General features: G+C 40.1%; 1 protein-coding gene across 1 annotated transcript in view; it reads right to left on the reverse strand.

Moving 5' to 3' along the window:
* HACD3 (3-hydroxyacyl-CoA dehydratase 3) overlaps positions 1–21,837 on the reverse strand; it is a 44,036-nt gene that overhangs the window by 14,308 nt on the left and 7,891 nt on the right. Inside the window, exons 2-5 of the mRNA XM_069458810.1 lie at positions 6,405–6,447; positions 4,411–4,484; positions 2,806–2,970; positions 1,312–1,363 (exon numbers count right to left, since the gene is read on the reverse strand). Of these exons, the coding sequence (XP_069314911.1) occupies positions 1,312–1,363; positions 2,806–2,970; positions 4,411–4,484; positions 6,405–6,447 (334 nt within the window). The remainder of the gene's footprint in view (positions 1–1,311; positions 1,364–2,805; positions 2,971–4,410; positions 4,485–6,404; positions 6,448–21,837) is intronic.

A 21,837-nucleotide genomic window follows, 5' to 3' on the forward strand; every position in this document is an offset into this window, starting at 1 on the left:
TTACCCTAAGGGGCCAAAAACCGTCAGACTTCTAGCAACATTTAACTAATTAAAATTTTTTTCCTCAAAACTACAAAAATTTACTATACTTCCCCACCATGAAGAACTTCCTTCGTCAGAAAACTTTATGAAATTTAGATAAAACAGTTAAAGGCTTTACCTAGCACTGTAAAAATCCATATATAAGAATTTATACCTATCTCGGAAGTTTGTCCCTTTAAAACACCAAAAAATTAATTTAAATCTCAAGGTGACATTTTTATGTTGTTAAATTCTTTGCATCCACTAATATTCTCTTTTCCTATGCTTTTCTAAAAAAATATTCTTCTTAGTTTAGGGTATTCAAATCTTTTTTTAAACCCCATTTCAAAAGAAACCTTATTCAAAAGCTCAACATATAAAACACCAAAGAGAGCTGCTCTGACTGAAGTAGACCTGCTTGCTTGATCTATCCCTCCAAAGCACCTCTGGGAACCCCCGGGGTACCATGGAACATAGTTTGAGAACCACTGCTCTAAAACCTTTCCCTTCCTTACTTATGGCATGTCAAATAAGTGCCACTAGAACTTGAAAAACTTCAATTTAGGTTAAATGGGGAGTGCTTATTTCATTCTGCTTTTCCGAGTTAGTTTTACATGCACCTGCATTGTCCTCCCACTAGAACATAAGCTCTTTTGAGCACAGGTGCTATGATGGATTCATCTGTCTCTACATCAAGGGCCTAGTACAATGCTTTCCATGTAGCACGAATGTAACAGACAGCTGCTGAATTTAATTTAACTACGCCACCCAGAAGATAATACACTTTTAGAGCTTCTTGCTTATAAGTGGTTAGACAGAAATAGAAATGGACTTTTAAAAGGTTAATGAATAGCAGGACTACTCTCCATCTTTGGGGCTGACAATCACACTTAGCTACGGCACAGCCCTTGAGATCTCAGTTGGGAGAAAAGCACCAGGCTGCAGGAGTGCAGCCTTGGCCCCATGCAGTAACGCCCACATGTCTATGTGGGGTTTGGTTGCCATCTGGCATTAGGCTAGTCCAGGAGACTAAGGTTCTTCTATCCTGTGACACCAGCCGTGGTGTACTCAGATGATGTCATGCCCAAAGCAGAAAGGAAACATTAAAGGTAAGGCTTCTGATGTGGGTGTGCATAGCTTAGGCACTGGATCTAAAAGGAATTCTCATAAACTCACCCACATGGTTCACTGGGATGAACTCATTCGCTCTCCTGCCACATCCCATTCATCTCTCCTCCCACCGCTAGCACAAGTTAACTGGTGACTACCATTGTAGCAGTGGCAACTTACTTTCAAGGGAGCCTTGGCTTTCCAGTCGGAGTTTATTTAGGCGTTCTTCTTCCTAGAATTTAGACAGAAGTTTTCCAAGAACACAAGTTAGAATTCCTAGATGCTTGCAAAAGTCTACATGCTGGAAGAGTAATCTGACTCCCTCAAAGCCACCTCCTCCCACTGTGTTCAGTGCATCATGGGGAAAATGTCCTAGTTCATGGTGCCAAGACGCCTGACTCCTTACTAGGCAGCATTAGCATCACAGGACACCCGTCCATTGTCCACGGAATTAAACCGATCAGCTGGCTTCCACGCTGCCAACTGGGCAATCTTGGAATCTTAGAGTTGGAAAGGACATCCAGAACATTTGTCACAGTCACAGAAACAAAACAGAAGGTTAAAGCAGGAAGTTGACTGCTATCTTATTTTTTTTTAACACTTCCAGAGTTTTTGTATAATTTTTCTAGAAGCTTCAGTATGTATAATTTTTCTCCAACATCAGTATGAACTCATATTCAGCTTAATGTACAGATGATATAGAAATATTTATAGGTACCTGTATATGCATGGGTTAGTATGCATACATGTATTTCCTTGTTCTAAGGACCCAAGAGCAATGACACCCCAGTAGCAATGAGCAGATCCTGGTTTCCAATATCATTCTTAACAAAAAGAACAGAGCTCCTTGGAGAAATGGCTATTCTAGGGCTGGAGCAGGGAATATATAAGATAAGCCTGGAGCAGCTTACAGCATCAGAAAGTAAGGAAGTGCTCAAAAAAAAGTTGCACAATGATGGAGATTTCTTAAAAAGACACAAGAGCCAAAGGAAAGAGCTCCCAGTGGCCAAAGCTGAAACAATTTGAGCAACAAAAAAAAAATAACATAGTATTAGATTATAACCCAAACAATAAAATAAATATCCGTGAGTCTGCACTGATATAAATAAATGATTGAAAAAATAAATAAATGTGAGAGAACAGACAAATCTCCCGTGCAGAAGAATTCTAAGTAAATTATGTAGCTACTCCACCTAAAGGATAGGAAGCATAACTCCCCACTCCTTAAGTGTGGACTACACATAGTGACTTCCTTCCAAAGGGCATGGTAAGGAAAGGGCAGAGGCACAGGGACAGTGATGGTACAGTGGAGAGACCTGACAACGATCACCTTGAGGCAGATGATCCAAGGTTAATATCAACAGTGATGTGTCGTATTGACAGTATGTACTCTTGGAATAATGTGATAAGAATGACACTTTACTTCTGTGGTTTTCCTCCCGAAACCCATCATCTTAGTCTAATCATAAGAAACACATCAGATTAATCCCAGTTGAGGGACAGTCTACAAAATACGTGGCCAGTACTTCTTTAAAATCATGTTGCCAGGTCTATAAGTGAATTTTTAACTTTGTCCCTCTTCTATCAGACCCTGAGAGGTATCTGAAGTGGCCCACCTAACTTGGGTTCCTCATGATTTGTCTTCACTGGCCAGGTCCTGGGATCCTTACTAACCTTGGCTCTGAGCTCCATTTCCGCATCAGATTCATCCAGCCAGCGATCAAAGTCTGGGGCCAAGAAGAGAGGTCGCTTTTCCTGCTTGGTGAGTCTCTCCCACCACTGACTCAATTTCTTCTGTACTGTAATGTTTACCTGCCTCTGGGTCAGTTTGTAAACCGGCTAGGAGAGAAAGTGAGAATGTGAGCATGCCCTTTTCCATTCCTTGGAACTGCACCACGCCAGCATTGCTCGACAGAGGGGCTGCTCATTCCCCTTCCTGCTCATGTCCTGACGCAAAGGAATCCTCTGGACCAAAGGCTTGCACAAAGAATAAATGGTAAGAACAGCAGTGTCTTTCTCTAATTTTCCCAGTGAATGACACAGAAGAATATCAGATTAAGAAAGGTAGATAGTTCCTGGTCAGCCTGGAGGCAACCAGCATGAACCTCCTGCCAGAGCCACATCACCTGAAGCACTGTGTCCAATCACCCTCTCAAGGGCACCCTCAGCTTCCAAATGTTCCTCTCATTGAAAATGACTGTCCCTGGCTTAGCAAACCTTTGTTTTTAGAAATGCCTGCATCAAGGCCAGAACTGTACTGGATCAGTTATAGCGCTTCTACAAGGGCCAACCTAGGGAGTCTTCCCATCTAAACTCAAGTTCTTAGAGGCTATTTCAGCTTGTTGTTTGTCTACGTGGCCTCTCCCTTTGTCTCCAAAGCAAGCGCCATGACAGGCTGGTTCTCTGCCCCTATGCCACCGCTTACTATTAATGCGTTTTCAAAAAAACAGAGTGTCCTGCACAGAGAGATCAATAAACTCAAGCCCCTATAGCCAAGAGCGTGATTCTAGAAAATGAAATATACCATCTATTGGATTGATGGTATATTTCATCTCTCCCTCCATGTGAGTGAAGCTTCCTCAGGCCTGAGGGAAGGGAAACTTCAATTATATTTCCAACATTCTTCCTAAAGACCAGCTGCCTTGGCCCTTTCTGTTGTGTGGTGTGTGTGTGTGTGTGTGTGTGTGTGTTTGTTTTCCAGATAGAATGTGGCTATGTTGCCCAGGATGGTCTTGAACTCCTGGCCTCAAGTGATCCTCCTGCTTCAGCCTCCTGAGTAGCTGGGATTACAGATACGTGCCATGGTGCCTGGCTCTTCGCCATTTCTGATTTCTATTTTTCCTGTTGTCTCTGTGGCAAAGTTACATAAAAGTAACCCCCTGGGGCAGGCTTCACCTACCCCATGTAACTCTGCTCTCAATAGGTGCCATATTCCTCCACCATCACTAAAATCAGAAAATACCAGAGCTGGAAAGGACCCTAGAGATCACTTAGTCCAATCCTTCATTCAATACATGAGAGAACTGGAATTCAAACAGGTGAAGAGACTTGTTCACGATTACGCTGCTAATAAAGGGCAGAGCCCAGATTCAACTCAGGTTCTCTGACTTTCCCATTCCTTTGCAGCTAAAATCTGGGCTCTGTTCCAAATAACAGAACTCTATCATTCCCCTTTGGTTTTTATCTTCTTCTCTCCCACAAACCCTGCTCCCCATTTCGCTAAACCACTAGCATTCATTTCCTAACATGGGAAGGGAAGTCAGAAAGGAAAGAACATACCTCTGGCTTCACAAGGTCCAAGAACTCCAGGTGAAATTCATAGACATTGTCTCCTTTGGCACCGTGTCCCTGAGCTATAAAGAAATGTGGGTTATTGTGAACTTGAGCAGAACAAGGCCATCCAAAAGTCAGCCTAGTGTAGTTCTTTCATAAGTACGCAAATATTAATGGGTCCTGTCAAAATGCGTGGAGGCCACCCAACGCTAGATAAGCCAAATCCTGGACAGAAGTTCATCTCCCCATGTCCTCTGACGATCAGTTTCACAGCGTTTACTTAATCTTCCAGCATGGCCTTGATGCTACCCAGTACAAATAACAGGCAGGAAAAATAATATGAAAAGCAAAGCCAAAGGGGCCACAGAGATATAAATTTAACTTTCACATTTACTTTGGCTCTAAATCCAGAGCAGCAAAAACTCAGGTGGGCGTATCATCTTGACTGTGGTTAAGGGAAGTTGCAAGGTACATGAAAATGCTGGACTGTCTCAAAGACGGCTCTGAATCTAAAACCTCTCAACCAGGGACAGAATGAAGGGAGAAGCTGACTTCTCCTTTAGCACATCCCAAATGGAACAAGGAAAAAGAAATACAATCTTTCTCAGCTCATGAAGGACAGGTGGAACCGGGAGGGAAGACCCCAGGCTGGCCCCTGCCCCATCACTGTGCCTTGACACAGCTCCTTTCCCCAAATCCAGCAGGCACCAAGCCTGGGCGCCAGAGACGGCTGCACCCAGGGCTGCTGCTGGGCATCCTCCCTCCTCTACTTCTGATTCGTTCACTATGTGCTTCCTTCCTGGGCTTCTCTTCCCTTATCTGGCATACGTAGTAAAACCTGCCTAAGATTTGCTACAGGTGGCTATGACTCTCTAAAACCATAAATTCCTTAAGGTAGAGCAGTCTATAAGCTCTAAGTGGCAAGATATGCTTTATCACTTTAACATCTTTTTAAATGTATATATTAATATAACTCCCAAAAAACTGAGCTGCTACCACCACTACTCTCACCCTGAAATGTAGATACGAAAGCCAGGCTGGACTTCCATGCACGTATGTTAGGGTGGACGGAATCTTATGTAAAGCAGAAACTCTTCACACTCTAATAACCCCAAGAACTGGAACAGAGGAGAAGAGGGAGAATCCCACCCACTGGGTGACAGTGAATGCAGACCTACGCTCCCAGGCAGAGCGGTAAGTCTGAACTGAGGGGAAAGGAGAGGGAGGCAGATTCACAGACCCAGAGACTGTGAGGGCAGGAAAGGCCTCAGACATCAGCTAGAGTGCAGTGTTTCTCAAACTGGTCTGTAAGTGTAATATCAGGGAGCCACAAAGTCTCATCAAGAAAATTTCTATTTTTTGTTTTCATTCTAACCTTTTTTTAAAAAGCAGCATATTCTGGATCATCTAGATGGCCACTTTATAATCAAGTACTGCCACACAAGTTCAGTGGCTGTGTTTGAGTCTCTGTTCACAGCTGAAGTGATGGAGCCAAATATCACTGAAAGTAACCATATTTAATTCTTCAAGTGTTTCTCAATCTGGAGTCCATGAGCCCTTGAAGGTCCTGTGTACACATTCTCAGGTGTCCATGGATCCTCGAGTTTGAGAAACTCAACTTATAACCCAATATCTTCGTTGTATAGGTCCAGAGAAGTCAATAACTCGTCCAAGGTAGTGGCAGAATTAGAGCTAGACGGCAGATCTCCCGGTTTCTAGCTCCGGATTCTTCCCCCTCCCCACCCCTTGCATCTACTGCCTCTCCATGGGGAAAGCAGGGTTTTAAACAAATTCTTTGACTTTTCTAATCATATATTCTAGTATCATATGTTAGAATCATATATTCTAATCAAAACAATCTAGTTTACTCCAAGAGAATTGGATGGGTGAACATCAATTAAAAATGAATAAAACAAATAGATAAAAATAAATAAAGGGGAAACCACCACCATGCCTCCTTTACTGTGTATAGAGCTGGGAGCATCTGCCCAGATACTGACCTTTGAAATGCAGCACATTTTCAGTGATGCTGATGGCAGGGTTCTGTGAAAAGAGACCAAGGATGCAAGAAGGCATTTTAATGAGGAGAAAAATTAGATTAAACTGGGTGCTTCTTCTCCTCATCCTTCCCCCTACTCTGTGCCTCCCCCCACCAGAAAATATATTTAGTCATTTATTCACATCTCTGTGTACAGTTTCTCTATGCCTAGATGTACCTATCTGAGATTGTAAGCTCCTGCAAGGACTCCAAACTGCTCTAACTATGCAGAACAATCGGGTACTGAACCAGTCCACTCTGAAAACGGCAAATCATACAAGGTGCTATGTGCGGTATTATGGGGGAACCCACAGATCTCCAAGACTCAGTCCCTGAGCTGCACAGCAGAGAATCCAGTGGGAAAGATGAGTCACTTCCTGTGAGAAGATATTAAATAGCTATCAGGGAACATATGCTCAAGACCTAAAGAGTAGTAAAAGGCCATAAGCATTATAGGAGTTAATAAGAAAGAGCACAAAGGAACGGTTCGGGAAAGCTTCACTAAAGGTGAGACCGGTACGATAAACTAATTCCAACAGGTAGATGGAAGAGCAGAGGATTACACGTGGTTGAATGAAAATGAAACATGCTCTGCCTGGGTTCTAATTTAGCCTCAGGCTCCAACCTTCTTAACCCCCAACCAAACCAAGACCAGAGGAGTTACAAATTCTCCAAATTGCTCATTTATTCCCAGAAGTTGCTACATACCTTTAGCAGCATAATTTAAAGTAAAACAACTTAACACTTTTCTCTGTGGATGACAAACAACCCACCTCCTACCTCCAGTTTAAGGTTGACAAGCAAGACACAGCATGTTCCCAGCATCACAACTAGTTCATTTATTTTTCTGTAGTAGGCTTAGCTCTCTGTGCTCTCACTCATCAAAAGAAATCAACAAGACAGAGAAGGCTGGAGAAGAGGTATACACCAAGAGATAGTGGGAGCCTAAATGAATAGCCAAGAAAGTCAGGAAAAGAGGGAGAATGAAGGCTCAGTGGGTGGGAGCATTGAGCCAAGCTTTAGTTAAGAACCTCCCCAGTGGCAGTACAGACTTCATGCTCTTAAGAAGCTCACAGAAAGGGCTAGAAATCTAGATTCTTCTCTGGCAGGAGGAGGAAATTAGAAAACCTCATCAAAAAGGGCTACATTTCCAGAGAGATGGTTCCTCAGTAAGGTAAATGGGGTTTTGAGGTAAATATTGTCATGGAGGCTAGAGTTCTGTGATGTCTTAGAGGTAAATTTCCTATCTAGATCACTTCTTGTGTTCCCCATACCCTAATTCACTTGGAAGGAGAACAAGAGGTTTGAGTTGCCTGGTTTACTTTTCTCAGGCAAATAGATGTGTCCAACCAAGGTTTAAGTGCCTAGCCATAGCACAAGCCCAGGAGTTCAGGAAACATTTCTATGAGCCAGAGAGACTTTTTTTTCGCCCAGCTGGCCGCACAGGCATGGCACACCTACCTCCCCACCCCGAACCCCCCTCCACATGCAGCCCACCGCGCACTCCCCTTGGTGAGCCAGAGATTTCGAAGGCTAATTCAGCAATAATGGAACAGCTCCTGCCCAGCAGTGCACTGACTATGTCAGGTTCAGCTTCTCCAAAGGTGGTAGTGGTGGCGGGGTATCTTTTAGCAAAAAAGCTGATGCCAGAAACAAGTTCAAAAATATTGTAGTGGGACTTGTTACACTTGTAATCCTAGCAGTTTGGGAGGTCAAGGTGGGAGGATTGCTTGAGCCCAGCAGTTCAAGACCACCCTAGGCACCATAGTGAGACCCTGTCTCTAAAAAAAAAAAAAAAAAAAATTAGCCAGGTGTGGTAGCACAGCTACTTGGGAGGTCAAGGCAGGAGGATCACTTGAGCCCAGGAGTTTGAGGCTGCTGTGAGCTATGATGACACCACTGCACTCCAGCCTGGGCAAGACAGTGAGACTCTGTTTCAAAAAAAACCACAAAAAACAAAACTGGGAGGAAGCAACCCTGAAGCAATTAAAAAAAAAGTTAGTATCTATATTTATGAATGAGATTGGCCTATTTCCCTTTCTCTTATTTGCCTTGTAAAATGAATTGGAAAGTGTTCCCTATCCTTCTTCTCTGGAAACGTAAGTCTGGTGTGGTAGCCAGCCTGCAAGACAGCCCCCAGTGGTTCTCTCCCTCAGTATTTATGTGTAGTCCCCTTCCACACTGACATCAGGGCTGATGCGTATAACCAACAGAATGCAAGGGAAGCAATGGTGTGATTTCTGAGGTTAAGTTATAAATGGCATTGGAGGCCAGGGGTGGGATGGCTCAGGCCTATAATCCTAGCACCCTGGGAGTCTGAGAGGGGAAGATGGCTTGAGCTCAGGAGTTCAAGACCAGCCTGAGCAACAGGGAGACCTTGTCCTTACATAAAATAGAAAAATAACCTTGGTGTGGTGGCATGTACCTGTAGCCCCAGCTACTCAGGAGGCTGAGGCAGGAGGATCTCTTAAGCCCAGGAGTTTGACGTTGCGGGGAGATATGATGACGCCATAGCACTCTATCCTGGGTGACAGAGCAAAACTCTGTCTCAAAAATAAATAAATAAATTTAAAAACAAATAAAATAAAAGGCACTGGAGTTTCCATCCAGACCTCTTGGACTGCTCACTCTGGGCAAAGCCAGACGCCATGTCATGAGAACACTCAAACAGCCCAGTGTAGAGGCCTTTGTAGTGAACTCACATATGGGCACCAACCTGCCAACAAGGTAAGATATCCTTGTGGATACTCCAGCCATCATTTAACCTCAACCACAGTTGACATCTGACTACAACCTATTGAGAGGTCCCACGCCAGCCCCCAACAGAGCTCTTCCTGAAGTCTTAACCCACAGAAACTGCGAGAGATAATAAATGATTATTGTTGTTTTAAACCACTACACACTGGGTGATCTGTTATAGCAACAGATAGCTAATAAAACTGGAATTACTTCTTTAAATGTTTCATAGAACTCCTTGGTGAAGCTGTTAGGACTTGCAAGTTTCCTTGTGCGAAGATTTTTGACTACTGATTCAATTTATTGAACGGTCATTGGGCTATCAGGGTTTTCTATCTCTTTGGTAGAAACTCTTTATTTCCTTAGAATTTATCCATTTTATCTGACATTAACTTGTTTGATATTCTCTTAGCTTTTTAATGTCTGTAGCTTCTACGGTTATGTCTTCTTTCTCATTACTGATATGGTTTGTGTTTTAAACTTCTCAATATATCTATCAATTTTAATTACCTTTTAAGAAGAACTTTTAGTTTTATTGAATCTATCTCTGCTATTTCTGTTCTTATCTTTATTATTTCCTTCCTTTAATTTCTTTGAGAGACGTTGCTATTTTTTTTCTAACTTCTTGAAATGGAGATTCAGAGGTCATTAATTTTTACACTTTATTGTTCTCCAATATAATCATCTAACAATATAAATTTCCTGCCAAATCCTACTTTGGCTGCATCTCTCAAGTTTTGAAGGTAATATTTTCATTATTATTCAGTCTAAATTACTTTCTAATTTTTTATTTAAAACATGGGTTGAGATGGGTTTTTTAATTACCAAACACATGGGATTTTCTAGTTATCTTTATGTTATTAACTTCTCAATTGCACTGTGATCAAAGAACACTCTCTTCGGGCTGAACTGAATTAAGAAAATTAAAAAAAAAGAACACTCTCTGTGTAATTTCAATCCTTTCAAATTTATGGAGACTTGCTTTAGGAAGCAGTACATAGTCAACTTTAGTAAAGGTTCTTAGTAAATTTTAAAAGAACGTATATTCCGGAGTTGTTGGGTACGGTGCTCTATATATGTCCATTAACAGGTATACTGTTAATTATTTGTAGATATAATCTATATCTTTACTGAATTTTGTCTTCTTATTCTATCAATCACTGAGAAATCACATTACTGTAAATTTGTCTATTTCTCCTTGTACTTCTGTTAATTTATATATTATCAAGGCCATGTTATTAGGTGCCTGTAAGTTTAATATTATTGTATTTTCCTGGTAAATTGAAACCTTTATCATTATGAACTGACCTTTTTATCTCTAAAAATACATTTTGCCTAAAAGTCTATTTTATCTGATATCAGCATAGTTATATTAGCGAGGATCTGCATTTGCTTCTGCCAGTATCTAGGGGCCCTACCCACTGAGATACTTTATGCTAAATTCATGGTTTGAAGGTTTTTGGATCTCCTAAATTGTGTGAATTTGGGCTGCATAACCTTTTGAGAGCCAACTTATAGTTTTGACTTCTCAAGGACCATTTCTTCCACTCTGCTCAGTGCTCAGGCAACTGGGTTTAGGGAGATGGATGGGTTTATCTCAAGTTCATTCTAACCCTAAGTGTACAGTCCTCTCTGAAGTACAATTTAGGGAGAAAATTTCCTATTACATGTCACACCTTTGGTGGGTCCTGGGCTTTGATCTTACTTCTGTTTACTCTATTGGGCTGTCAAAACCAAAGTTCAAGTTCACTTAGTTGAGCAAATGTTCTCAAAGCTAAAGCAATTTTAGTGTTCAGCTTAACTCTCTGAGTACCCACTTTCATTTCTACCTTGTTGACTTTTCAATGTTTTTATGAAATTTTTATTCAACATTTTTGGTTGTGTTTAACAGAAAGGTTGATCTGCACAACCTAGCCCACCTTTTACTAGGAAAGGAATAGTGCCTTTGCTCATGAAAAGAGCAGTGAATAGTGAAAAGAGCAAAAGGTGGCTTTTAAGTCAGCTAGACCTGGGTTCATATCCTAATTATATCATTTTTTTTTTACTTCTGTCATTCGCTTTCAAACCCACAGCAACTGTCATCATTTTAAAAATAATAAAACCACTTACACTTCACAAGATTGCTGTAAGAATTAAAGTATAATAATATACAAAGACTCTGGCAACTAGTAAGCACTTATATTCCAGTTGCTTTTCCTCCTGACTGGAGGGCAGTTTTACGTTTCCATACCTGCTGAACACCATCCTTCAAAGTCCAGGTCAAATGTTAATTCCTCTTCCTTCCTCCTCACCTCTAACATCAGAATTAATAGCCTCCTTCCTATTTTGTACTCACTTTTGTTATAATACTTATCATACTTTTCCAAAATTATTGTTGATTGGTTTAACTGCCCCTCTAAATCTCAGTTCCTTGATGGCAGGGACTGTCTTATTCATCTCTATATCCCTAATGCTTCAATAACTGTTTAGTGAACTGAAATTAAAGCAATTCACCCCATTTTCATATTCTCTGGCAGACTACAAAGAGTTCACAATGAACCATCTGCTACCTAACAATTTACATAGGGATTTCTTGTCTCATTCAAATCAGTATTTATTTTTACATGTGTGTGATCAGTATGTGTACAGACGAGTAAATACAGCAGGCCCGAGCCTGCAATCTTTAAAAAGGCCTACTTCCAAGATCAGCCTTTGGCTGGCATCTGGAAACTTGGCTTTCCTCCATCCCCTAACTAATAAGGATGGTTCAGTGTGCCTAGACTGCTCTCAAACAATGCGATTTATGGTGAACATCAACTTTCCTTCTAGGAGTCTGGAATTTTGGTACATGCTAGGCAGAGGTTACCTAAGTAACCAGCCTCCAATAAAAACCACAGGTACTCAACTGCTAATGGGCTTCCCTGGACAGAAACATTACATGTAAGTTCCTGCATTTTTCATTGCTACAGAAAGGAGCATGCTCAAGTATATCCCTGTAAAGGAGGGAGAGAGGACAAGGAGGCCTGTGCATGGATTTCTTCAGACTCCACTTGTGGTTTTTTTTCCATTGCTGATCCTGTCCTGTATTCTTTAGCTCTAAAAAGCCTTAGTCATGAGTACACCTATATGCCAAGTCCCATGAATCCTTCTAGCAAATCATTGAACACACTGGTGGGCGCTGAGGGCCCCCAAAACTGTATTTTTAATGTGAATCTTTTTACCCAAATGTTTTATTTTGAAAAGTTTTAAATCTATAGAAAAAATTGAAAAAAGTATAATGAAAACTCATGTCTTTTACCAACTGATACTTAGTCATATTTGCTTTTTATATGCACACCTTTCTTTTATTAAATCATTTCAAAATGATCTGCAGACATCATACATTACCCCTAAATATTTCAACATGTCTCTCCTAAGAAATGACATTCTCTTACATAATTACCAAAGCTTTTTCATACCTAAGAACAATAATTCCATATCATCTAATAAAGAATCTACATTTGAACAACTGTCCCCCAAATGTTTAATTGTTTCAGTTATTTATTGGAATGCAAGAAACCACCCCAAAATTGTTGGTAGCTTAAAACTGCCATTTTATTATCTTACATGCTTCTGGGGGTTGACTGGGCTTAGCTGTAGAGTCCTTCCCCTCCATGTTATGTTGGCTGGGGCTACAGTGTATGGGGCTGGAACATTCAAGGTGGGTCACTCACATAGCTCATGCCTGTTGTTGGCTGCCATTTAGGAGTTCAGCTGAAACTGTTGAATAACTACATGCGGCCTCTCCACGTGGAGTGGGTTTCTCACAGCAGGGTTGTTCAGCTCTGAGAGGGAATGTCTCAAGAGCAAATGTTCCCAGACAGGAAGTCGTCACTGGCAGTCCTTTTAAAAAGGCTAAGCCTGGAACTGGTCACAGCATCACTCTGCAGCGTTCTATTCATTAAGCTGCCACAGGGCCTGGCCAGATTCAAGAGAAGAGGAAAGAAACTGCACGTCTTGATGGAGCTCTGGATGTGGCTATCTTGAAACCACTATATTTATACTTTTATTTTAAACCCAGAATCCACTCAAGGTTCATATATTCCATTTGATTGTCATGCCTATTTTTATCTAATAGAGACTTCCATTTACATTTATTTTTTAACCCATGCCAGTAGTCTTGTAAAATGTATAATATTCTGGATTTGTTTGGATATCCCTTCATTTTAATCATTTTTGACAAAAATATTTCATAGGTGATGTGGGTACTTATGGCAATCCTAAGAGGAGGACCATACCATCACACTGTCAGACTGTGATGCCAATTTGATGATTTCATTGAGAAGGTGACTGCCAGAACTCTCCACTGGAGAGGTACACTTTTCCTTTTGTAATTAGGAAGTAATCTAATAGTGTAATCTCCTGTTCCCTAACAATACCCTTGCATCCATTGTTAATCCTTGCCTGATTCAATTTTATATTTGTAAATTATAATTATAATGAATTATAATTTTTCATGAAATTATAATTTTCTAATTCCATCATTCCTTTTTCATTTTTTTTAGCTGGCATTCTTCTGTGAAGAACAGTTTTCCCTTTTCTTTTCTTTCCTCTCCTTCTCTTTCTTTCTTTTTTTCATTTCTTTTTTTTGAAACAGGGTCTCTCTCTGTTGCCCAGGCTAGAGTGCAGTGACATCACCATACTTCACTGCAACCTCAAACTCCTGGGCTCAAATGATTCTTCTGCCTCAGCCTCCTGAGTAGCTGGGACTACAGGCGGGCACACCCAGCTAATTTTTCTATTTTTTTGTAGAGATGGGGTCTCACTATGTTGCCCAGGCTGGTCTCAAACTCCTGGGCTCAAGTGATCCTCCCACCTTGGCCTCCCAAAGTGCTAGGATTACAGGCATAAGCCACAGCACCCAGCCTCTTTCTTTTAATTGAAATTTTTGAGATAATTGTACATTCACACAGTTCTAAGAAATAATATTGAGAGCTCCCTTGTACACTTTGCCTAGTGTACAATGGGTAATATTTACAAAAAAAGTATAATATTACAATCAAAACACTGACATTAATACAATCCACCTATTTTATTCAGATTTCCCTGGTTTTACTTGTACTCATTTGTCTGTATGTGCATGTGGGTCTGTGTGTTAAGTTTTTTTTTTTTTTTTTTTTTTTGAGACAGAGTCTCACTCTGTTGCCCGGGCTAGAGTGAGTGCCGTGGCGTCAGTCTAGCTCACAGCAACCTCAAACTCCTGGGCTTAAGCGATCCTACTGCCTCAGCCTCCCGAGTAGCTGGGACTACAGGCATGCGCCACCATGCCCGGCTAATTTTTTTGTATATATATATTTTAGTTGTCCATATAATTTCTTTCTATTTTAGTAGAGACGGGGTCTCACTCTTGCTCAGGCTGGTCTCGAACTCCTGACCTTGAGCGATCCACCCGCCTCGGCCTCCCAGAGTGCTAGGATTACAGGCGTGAGCCACCGCGCCCGGCCAGTCTGTGTGTTAAGTTTTATACAATTTTATCACACATATAGGTTCATCTATCCACCATCACAGTCAAGATACTTAACAGTTCCAGATCCCTCATGGTGCCCCTTTTATAACCACTTCCTGCCTCCCTCCTCCACCTGGGTCTTCTCTATTTCTTTTTGACTATCAATATGGACTCATGGATCTTCTTTGACAATCCACTCTGCCAAAATCCATTACCAATCTTATTTTTTTTTAATGTTCAAATTGTCACATATTTGGCCAGTGGAAATCCCTTCAAATGTACTCCTGTATTGTTCTGACATGACCTGTACCCTTTGAGGATGTTGTATTTTTCCTAGCACAGACTTGGAATAATTGGCCATTTCTTCGGGGAGCCTTAGTTCCTTTAGTGGGGAATGGTAATTTAGCAGCCAGGATCTGGGCACACTGAGGTGTACTCAACGTTCATCTTTTAGTAGTCTAGCTAGAAATTTTTTAAATCAGGATGTCATACTGAAGTTTCCAACTCAAATTTATTATTATAGAGCTGTTCCTTACCTTCTGTTATTTAATATTTTTATCTTCAACAGTGAAAATCTTGGTTCCTATTAACATTTACTTGTTTTATCTTAAAAAAAGTTTCAGAATTAGAAAGTCAATATTTACATCAACAGTAAACTTATTAACTATAACATTTACTTGCAGTTCTTTTTGTCCTTAGGATATATTCTACGAAAGGGCAGAAGGTTGATTGAAAAAAAAAAGAACATATTCCACTAAAGAACCAGAGTACTATGTTCAAATGTTATTTGTAATGTTATTTGTATTAATTAATTTATTTGTTATTTGTATTTATTAATTGATTATGTTGTCAATCTGATATACAGTTAGGTCCTTTTGATTCTGTTTGTATTTAATTTCAAGATTTGCTTTTTTATACTCTTTTATTGAATTTTATCTTTGAATATGTAAAAACATTCACATTGTTCAAAAGTCAAACTTTATAAATAGATATCCTCAGAAGTCCTACTCCCAAACCCATCCACCTCTGCTACATTCCTATTCCCCACCTATAGGAACCATTTCATTAGTTTCTGGTGTATCTTTTCTCTGTATATATGTGTGTGTGTGTGTGTGTTACAAAAATAAGCAAACATATTCAAATTTTTTTATTTTCTCTTTCTACATAAAAGGTAGCATATAATATACATTCTTACACACCTTGCTTTTTTCACCTAAATCAATCCTTATCAGTTCATAAAGATCTTATTCATTCTTTTTATAGCTGCATATTACTCAATTAGGTATATGTACCAGTTTGTATCCTCTTTTAATTTCCCTTTTTGGATCCATATTCTAGTGATACTAAAAAACAGAGCTCAAGGCCCACATCCTTTAGAAAGAAAGCCTTCCTTGGCCATAGTGATCTCGCTTTTCTGAACTTCAAGAACACTGTCTTTACCACTGATTTCTCTGTTCCTCCCTTCTCATCAACCAAAAAAAAAAATCTTTAGGCCAGGTGTGGTGACTCACTCCTGTAATCCCAGCACTTTGGGAGGCCGAGGCAGAAGGATTACTTGAAGCCAGGAGTTTGAGCCAGCCTAGGCAACATAGTGAGACCCCATCTCTACAAAAATTAAGAAAAATTAGCCATGTGTGGTGGCACGTGACTGTAGTCCTACCTACTTGAGAGGCTGAGGGAGGAGAGTAGCTTGAGCCCAGGAGTTCAAGGCTGCAGTGAGCTATGATCATGCCACTGCACTTCAGCCTGGGTGACAGAGCTAGACCCTGTCTTTAAAAAAAAAAAAGGGAAAAGAAAAAGAAAATCTTTAAAAGTTATCTATAATCATCTCTTCTTCCTGACCATAAATTTACTCTTAAATCCACTCTGATCTAACCTCCATCCCCACCACTCCACCGAAACTGTTATTATCAAGATAATCAATAACCTACACGTTGCCAAATCCAATGGACATATCTAACTTCATCTTATTCAACCTCTCAAAAGCATTGAACACAACTGAATTACACCCCACTGAAATGCTCTGCTCTCATGGCTTCTAAGACACTACAGGACACTGTCCTGGATTTTATGCCTCATAGGCTACTCCTTCTCTGTCTCCTTTCCTGGTTCTTTCTCCTCTGCTCAACTTGTAAATGTCTGAGTGCCTTAGCACTCAATCCTGTGCTGCTTCTTTTCTCTCTGTTTTTAACAGCTATCAGTTTTCTATCATTAACTGGCACCCTCAGGGCCAAATCAAGCCTGTAATATTTTATATTGCCTGCAGAGAAGTTTTTGGTTTTATTTACTCATTAATTTTTAATTTGCATTCACCACCAAGTACTTTCCACCTCAGGATTTTTGCAGCAGCTGTTCTCTCCGCCTATAATATTCAGTCCTCATAACTGGGCATGATTTCTTAACATTTAGGCTTGTAGGTAGTAAGTAATTAATAGTGTAATCTGCCCAAATGTCACCTCCTCAGAAAGACCTTCTTTGACTACCCAATCTGAAATAGTTCTCGCCATTTCTTCTCATATTTTTTATTTTACTTGCTTCATAACAATTATTATTATCTGAAATTATTCAATAAATTTACCTACTTTTATTGTGTGTCTTCAACCACCACCACCAGCCTCAGTATACAAACTTCATGACAGCAGGGGCCTTGTCTGCCTTGCTTATGCCTGAGTCCCAGTGTCTGGAAGACTACCAAGCACACAGTAAGCATTTACATACAGTTGTTGAATAAGTCAAGTTTAATAAGCTTTTTTCACTTTAAAAACATCTGGATTTCTAGCTTCTCTTTCAAAAATTAGATCTGCATCTTACATGACAATAGCTACCCCCTTAAGATGGACCCTGCCCTCTCAAATTAACCACATTCCCCACTCAGTTGGCTTCACTTATATTTACTGAGCATTCACTGTATGCCAGGTTATCTTTCAAAGTGTTTCCAATTATTGCCCCTAACACACACACACACACACACACACACACACACAGAGCCTACGAAATAGGTACCAATTATTATAACAATTTTACAGATGAGCAAACAGGCTTACAGAGGTTAAGTAACTTGCCCAAGATTACAAAACCAGCAAGCGGCAAAACCAAGATGGAAACCAAGGCAAATGACTCCTTGGCTCCTAAATCAATACATCATTATTTTGGTCATTTGAGTTGATAACCTCTGATCTATACTTTCTTCCTAGGTGATCTCATCCTGTCTCAGGGCTTTAAATACTACAACTTATTGATTGACAACTCCAAAATTTGCTATATTTTATCAATTCTAAAATGTACTTCTTTTCATGTACTATCTCCAAAATCAGGATATGCATTACAATTGAAAGCAGCACCTTACAATTGCTTTAGAAAAAGTGGCAACATGGCTGTCATTGCCTGAGCATGTGGGAGCTTGGCTGTTATTCCGGGTGGCATGACTGGACAGCTGTAACTCCTCAATATTTCAGTCAACAAACCATGCAAAGGCCATTTGAGGAAGGAGTATGAGTGAGTCTTGCTTCTTGTCTGAAAACACACTGTTGACATCTTTTGGTAAGATCAAGAAAGCGGCAAACTTATAAATAGGTGTTGATGGCTTAGAAAAAAATTCCAGAGATAATAGCAGAGCACTCTGTCAGAAATGCTACATTACTACTGTTAATGACACAGGATAATACTGTGTGGAAAAACATGGATACTGACATCTCTGAGTGAAAAACTGATACAGAAGAATGGAATCTGAAATGTGAAGATGGTTTAGGAATACCGTAACCAACTTACTTTGCTTATATTTTCATATTTATGTTTATGGAAGAGGGACTTACTGATTTATTTAATGACTTTTTAAAACTTTCTTTGAGAAAGAAAATAAGCAGCCCCTGACATCCAAAACTGATCTGATATTCACAAATAGACCTCAATATTATTACAAGCTGGTTTGAAGCACACAGCCAGACCATTTTGTTCTATTGGACATAAAACAATTTCAAAGAATACCAGCCAATTTCAGGTTACTCTGAGACATGGTAAAATGAAACAAAATAAGACCACTGCATACTTTTGTCGAATGACAGGCCACTATGCCATCCACAAAATATCCAATAATCAAAGAATTGTCCCTGCTTTCTGACAGCATCCAATCTAAAGCAAACCCTCACTTTCTTACACCATCCCACAATCACCCAAGCAAAGCCCAAATCCTATAATGAATCTTTCTACACCCTCTTACTGAGACATGTTTCTCCATGGTGTGTGTTCTCCCTCACTGAAATAAGCGATAAACCCAACAACTACAAGGTGTGTTTCTGGCGGTCTTTGGCTGGATAGCATTAACAGTTTAAATAAGTCTAAAAGAGCTCTTTCAATAAATAAAAAATATTCAAAGTAATAAGAAAGCATGTATCATAGTTTAATTAGTTGCATTTTTTTTCTCTTCATGGTACATAAAATAATGGTGCATTTTGCAATCAATTAAGTCTAGGATATCATAAAACTCTATTTTCACCCAGACTACTACCCTGAACTCTGTATTTGTATAGTTACATGACTAGTTCACACATTTCTAGAAATGTGGAAACTGTTTAAAACAAGAGTCTCCAACTAATATGTCCAAAAGGGAACTCTTGATTTGGGCCTCTAAACCTATTCTCCAGCCTTAACCATTTCAGTAAATTGTACCATCTACTCCATGCTTAAGAAAAAATTTTAAGACTAGTTGTTCATTCTTTTCTCTTCCCCATATGAAATCCACTAAGGCCTGAAGATTCTCTCCAAATAGATCTCAAATCCATCCATGGCTCTCCATCTGCACTGGTGGCCCTAAACAAAGCTACTTTATCTCATTTATCCCACACTACTATAACAACCTCCCTAAATGGCTTTCCAGATTTCAATTTTGTCCCCTTATAATTCACACAGCAGCCAGAATCATCTTTTCTAAAGCATAAATCCTACACAATCACTTCTCTGCTTAAAACTCTTTAATAGTTTCCCACTGCTCTTACAATAAAATCCAAGCTCTTTACCATGGCAACAAGGCTCTACATGACCTATATCTTGCAGACCCTTCCAACCTTGTCTCCCTCTAACTTATTCCTCACTTACCACACTCCAAATATACTACCATCCTTTCTGCTCCTAGAACCCACCAAGACTTTGCATGCCTTTACGTCTGTGGACTTATTGGAATGTTGTTCCCTAAGCTCTCTGCATAATTCATTTTATCCAAGTTTCACTCAGCCTGAATATCACCTTCTCAATGAAGCCTTCCCTGACCACTTTATTTAAAATAGCCTCTACTGAACTGAAAACATGTTCACATAAAAACTTGTATATATGTAAGGCCGGGTGCGGTGGCTCACGCCTGTAATCCTAGCACTCCGGGAGGCCGAGGCGGGTGGATCACTCGAGGTCAGGAGTTCAAGACCAGCCTGAGCAAGAGTGAGACCCCATCTCTACTAAAAAAAAAAAAAAAAAAAATAGAAATTATCTGGCCAATTAAAATATATATATAGAAAAAATTAGCCAAGCATGGTGGCGTATGCATGTAGTCCCAGCTACTCGGGAGGCTGAGGCAGTAGGATTGCTTAAGCCCAGGAGTTTGAGCTTGCTGTGAGCTAGGCTGATGCCACGGCACTCTAGCCTGGGTAACAGAGCGAGACTCTGCCTCAAAAAAAAAAACAAACTTGTACATATGTAAATATTCATAGCAGCATTATTCATAATAGCCCCAAAGTGGAAACATCCCAATATCTATCTGATGGCTGAATAAATAAAACATGGTATATTCATACAATGGAATATAATTCAGTAATAAAAACAAATGAAGTACTGATAAATGTTACAATGTGGACGATTCTTGAATACATGCTCAATGAAGAAAAGCAGTCACAAGAGGCCACATATTACATGATTCCACCTACATGAAATGTTCAGAATAGACAAAAAGAGAAAAAGTAGACTAGTGGTTGCCAGGGTGGGAGAGGGAGCAATGGAGAAGTGACTAATAATATGTTTGGGGACTTCTTTTTGGGGGTGATGACAGCGTTCTAAAATTAGATTATGGTGATGGCTGTATAACTGTGAATATACCAAAAACTATTGAATTGGACACTTTAAATTAGTGAACTGTATGGTATGTCTGCAATCCCTAACCCCCAGGCCGTGGACTGGTATCCGGTGGCCTGTTAGGAACCGGGCTGTACAGCAGGAGGTGAGTGGTGGGTAAGCCAACGAAGCTTCATCTGTATTTACAGCCGCTCCCTATGGCTGGCATCACCGCTTGAGCTCCGCCTCCTGTCAGATCAGTGGTGGCATTAGATTCTGATACGAGCCCGAACCCCACTGTAAACTGTTCATTTGAGGGATCTAGGTTGTGGGATCTAGGTGGCGCGCTCCTTCTGAGAATCTAATGCCTGATCTCAGCCTAGCACTGGGGAGCGGCTGGGCTACAAACACAGATTATCATTGGCAGAGAGGTTTGGCTGCACAATAAATGTAATGTGCTTGAATCATTCCAAAACCATGCCCCCTATACCCCCTACCCCATGGAAAAATTATCTTCCATGAAACTGGTCCCTGATGCCAAAAAGACTGGGGACTGCTGTGGTATGTGAACTTGGCTGTTAAAAAAATTATTCAGCTCTCTTTTTACTCTCTGCCTTTAGCTACAATGGGTCCAGACATCATCTGTGTGGTGTGTGTCTCGCTTTGTAAACCTGTATCTTGCTCTTGCTCTATAATCTTATCTTTCTGTCTTCAATAAATCTCATTTTCGTGTTTACCTTAAAAAAAAATTATTCATCTCATTAATAAACAAACAAATGCACAGTAAAACAAAACAAAACAGCCTCTAACAATTACTCTCTATTTCACCACCCTCTTTACTTCCCTCATAGCACTTACCTAGGTAATTATTTACTAACTTATCTATTGCCTGCCTCCCTCAACCTGAAAGGAATGTTTTTATATGTGTTGCTCACCACTAACCAACACATATAAAGATCTAGTACTTAGCACTGTGCCTGGACCACTGTGAGTGTGCAATAGTTACCAAATTACTTATTAATAATTTACTGCTTTATGAGTGTTTTCATACTGTAGTTTATAAACAGCTTAGATTAGACATTGAATTTTTATGAAATATTTCAAGCAATCAGCCAAACACAGAAAAATATAGCAAACACCATTATACCTATCATCCATTAGC

The sequence above is a fragment of the Eulemur rufifrons genome, chromosome 2 (genome assembly GCF_041146395.1).
Source record: "Eulemur rufifrons isolate Redbay chromosome 2, OSU_ERuf_1, whole genome shotgun sequence".
Classification (NCBI taxonomy): Eukaryota; Metazoa; Chordata; class Mammalia; order Primates; family Lemuridae; genus Eulemur; species Eulemur rufifrons.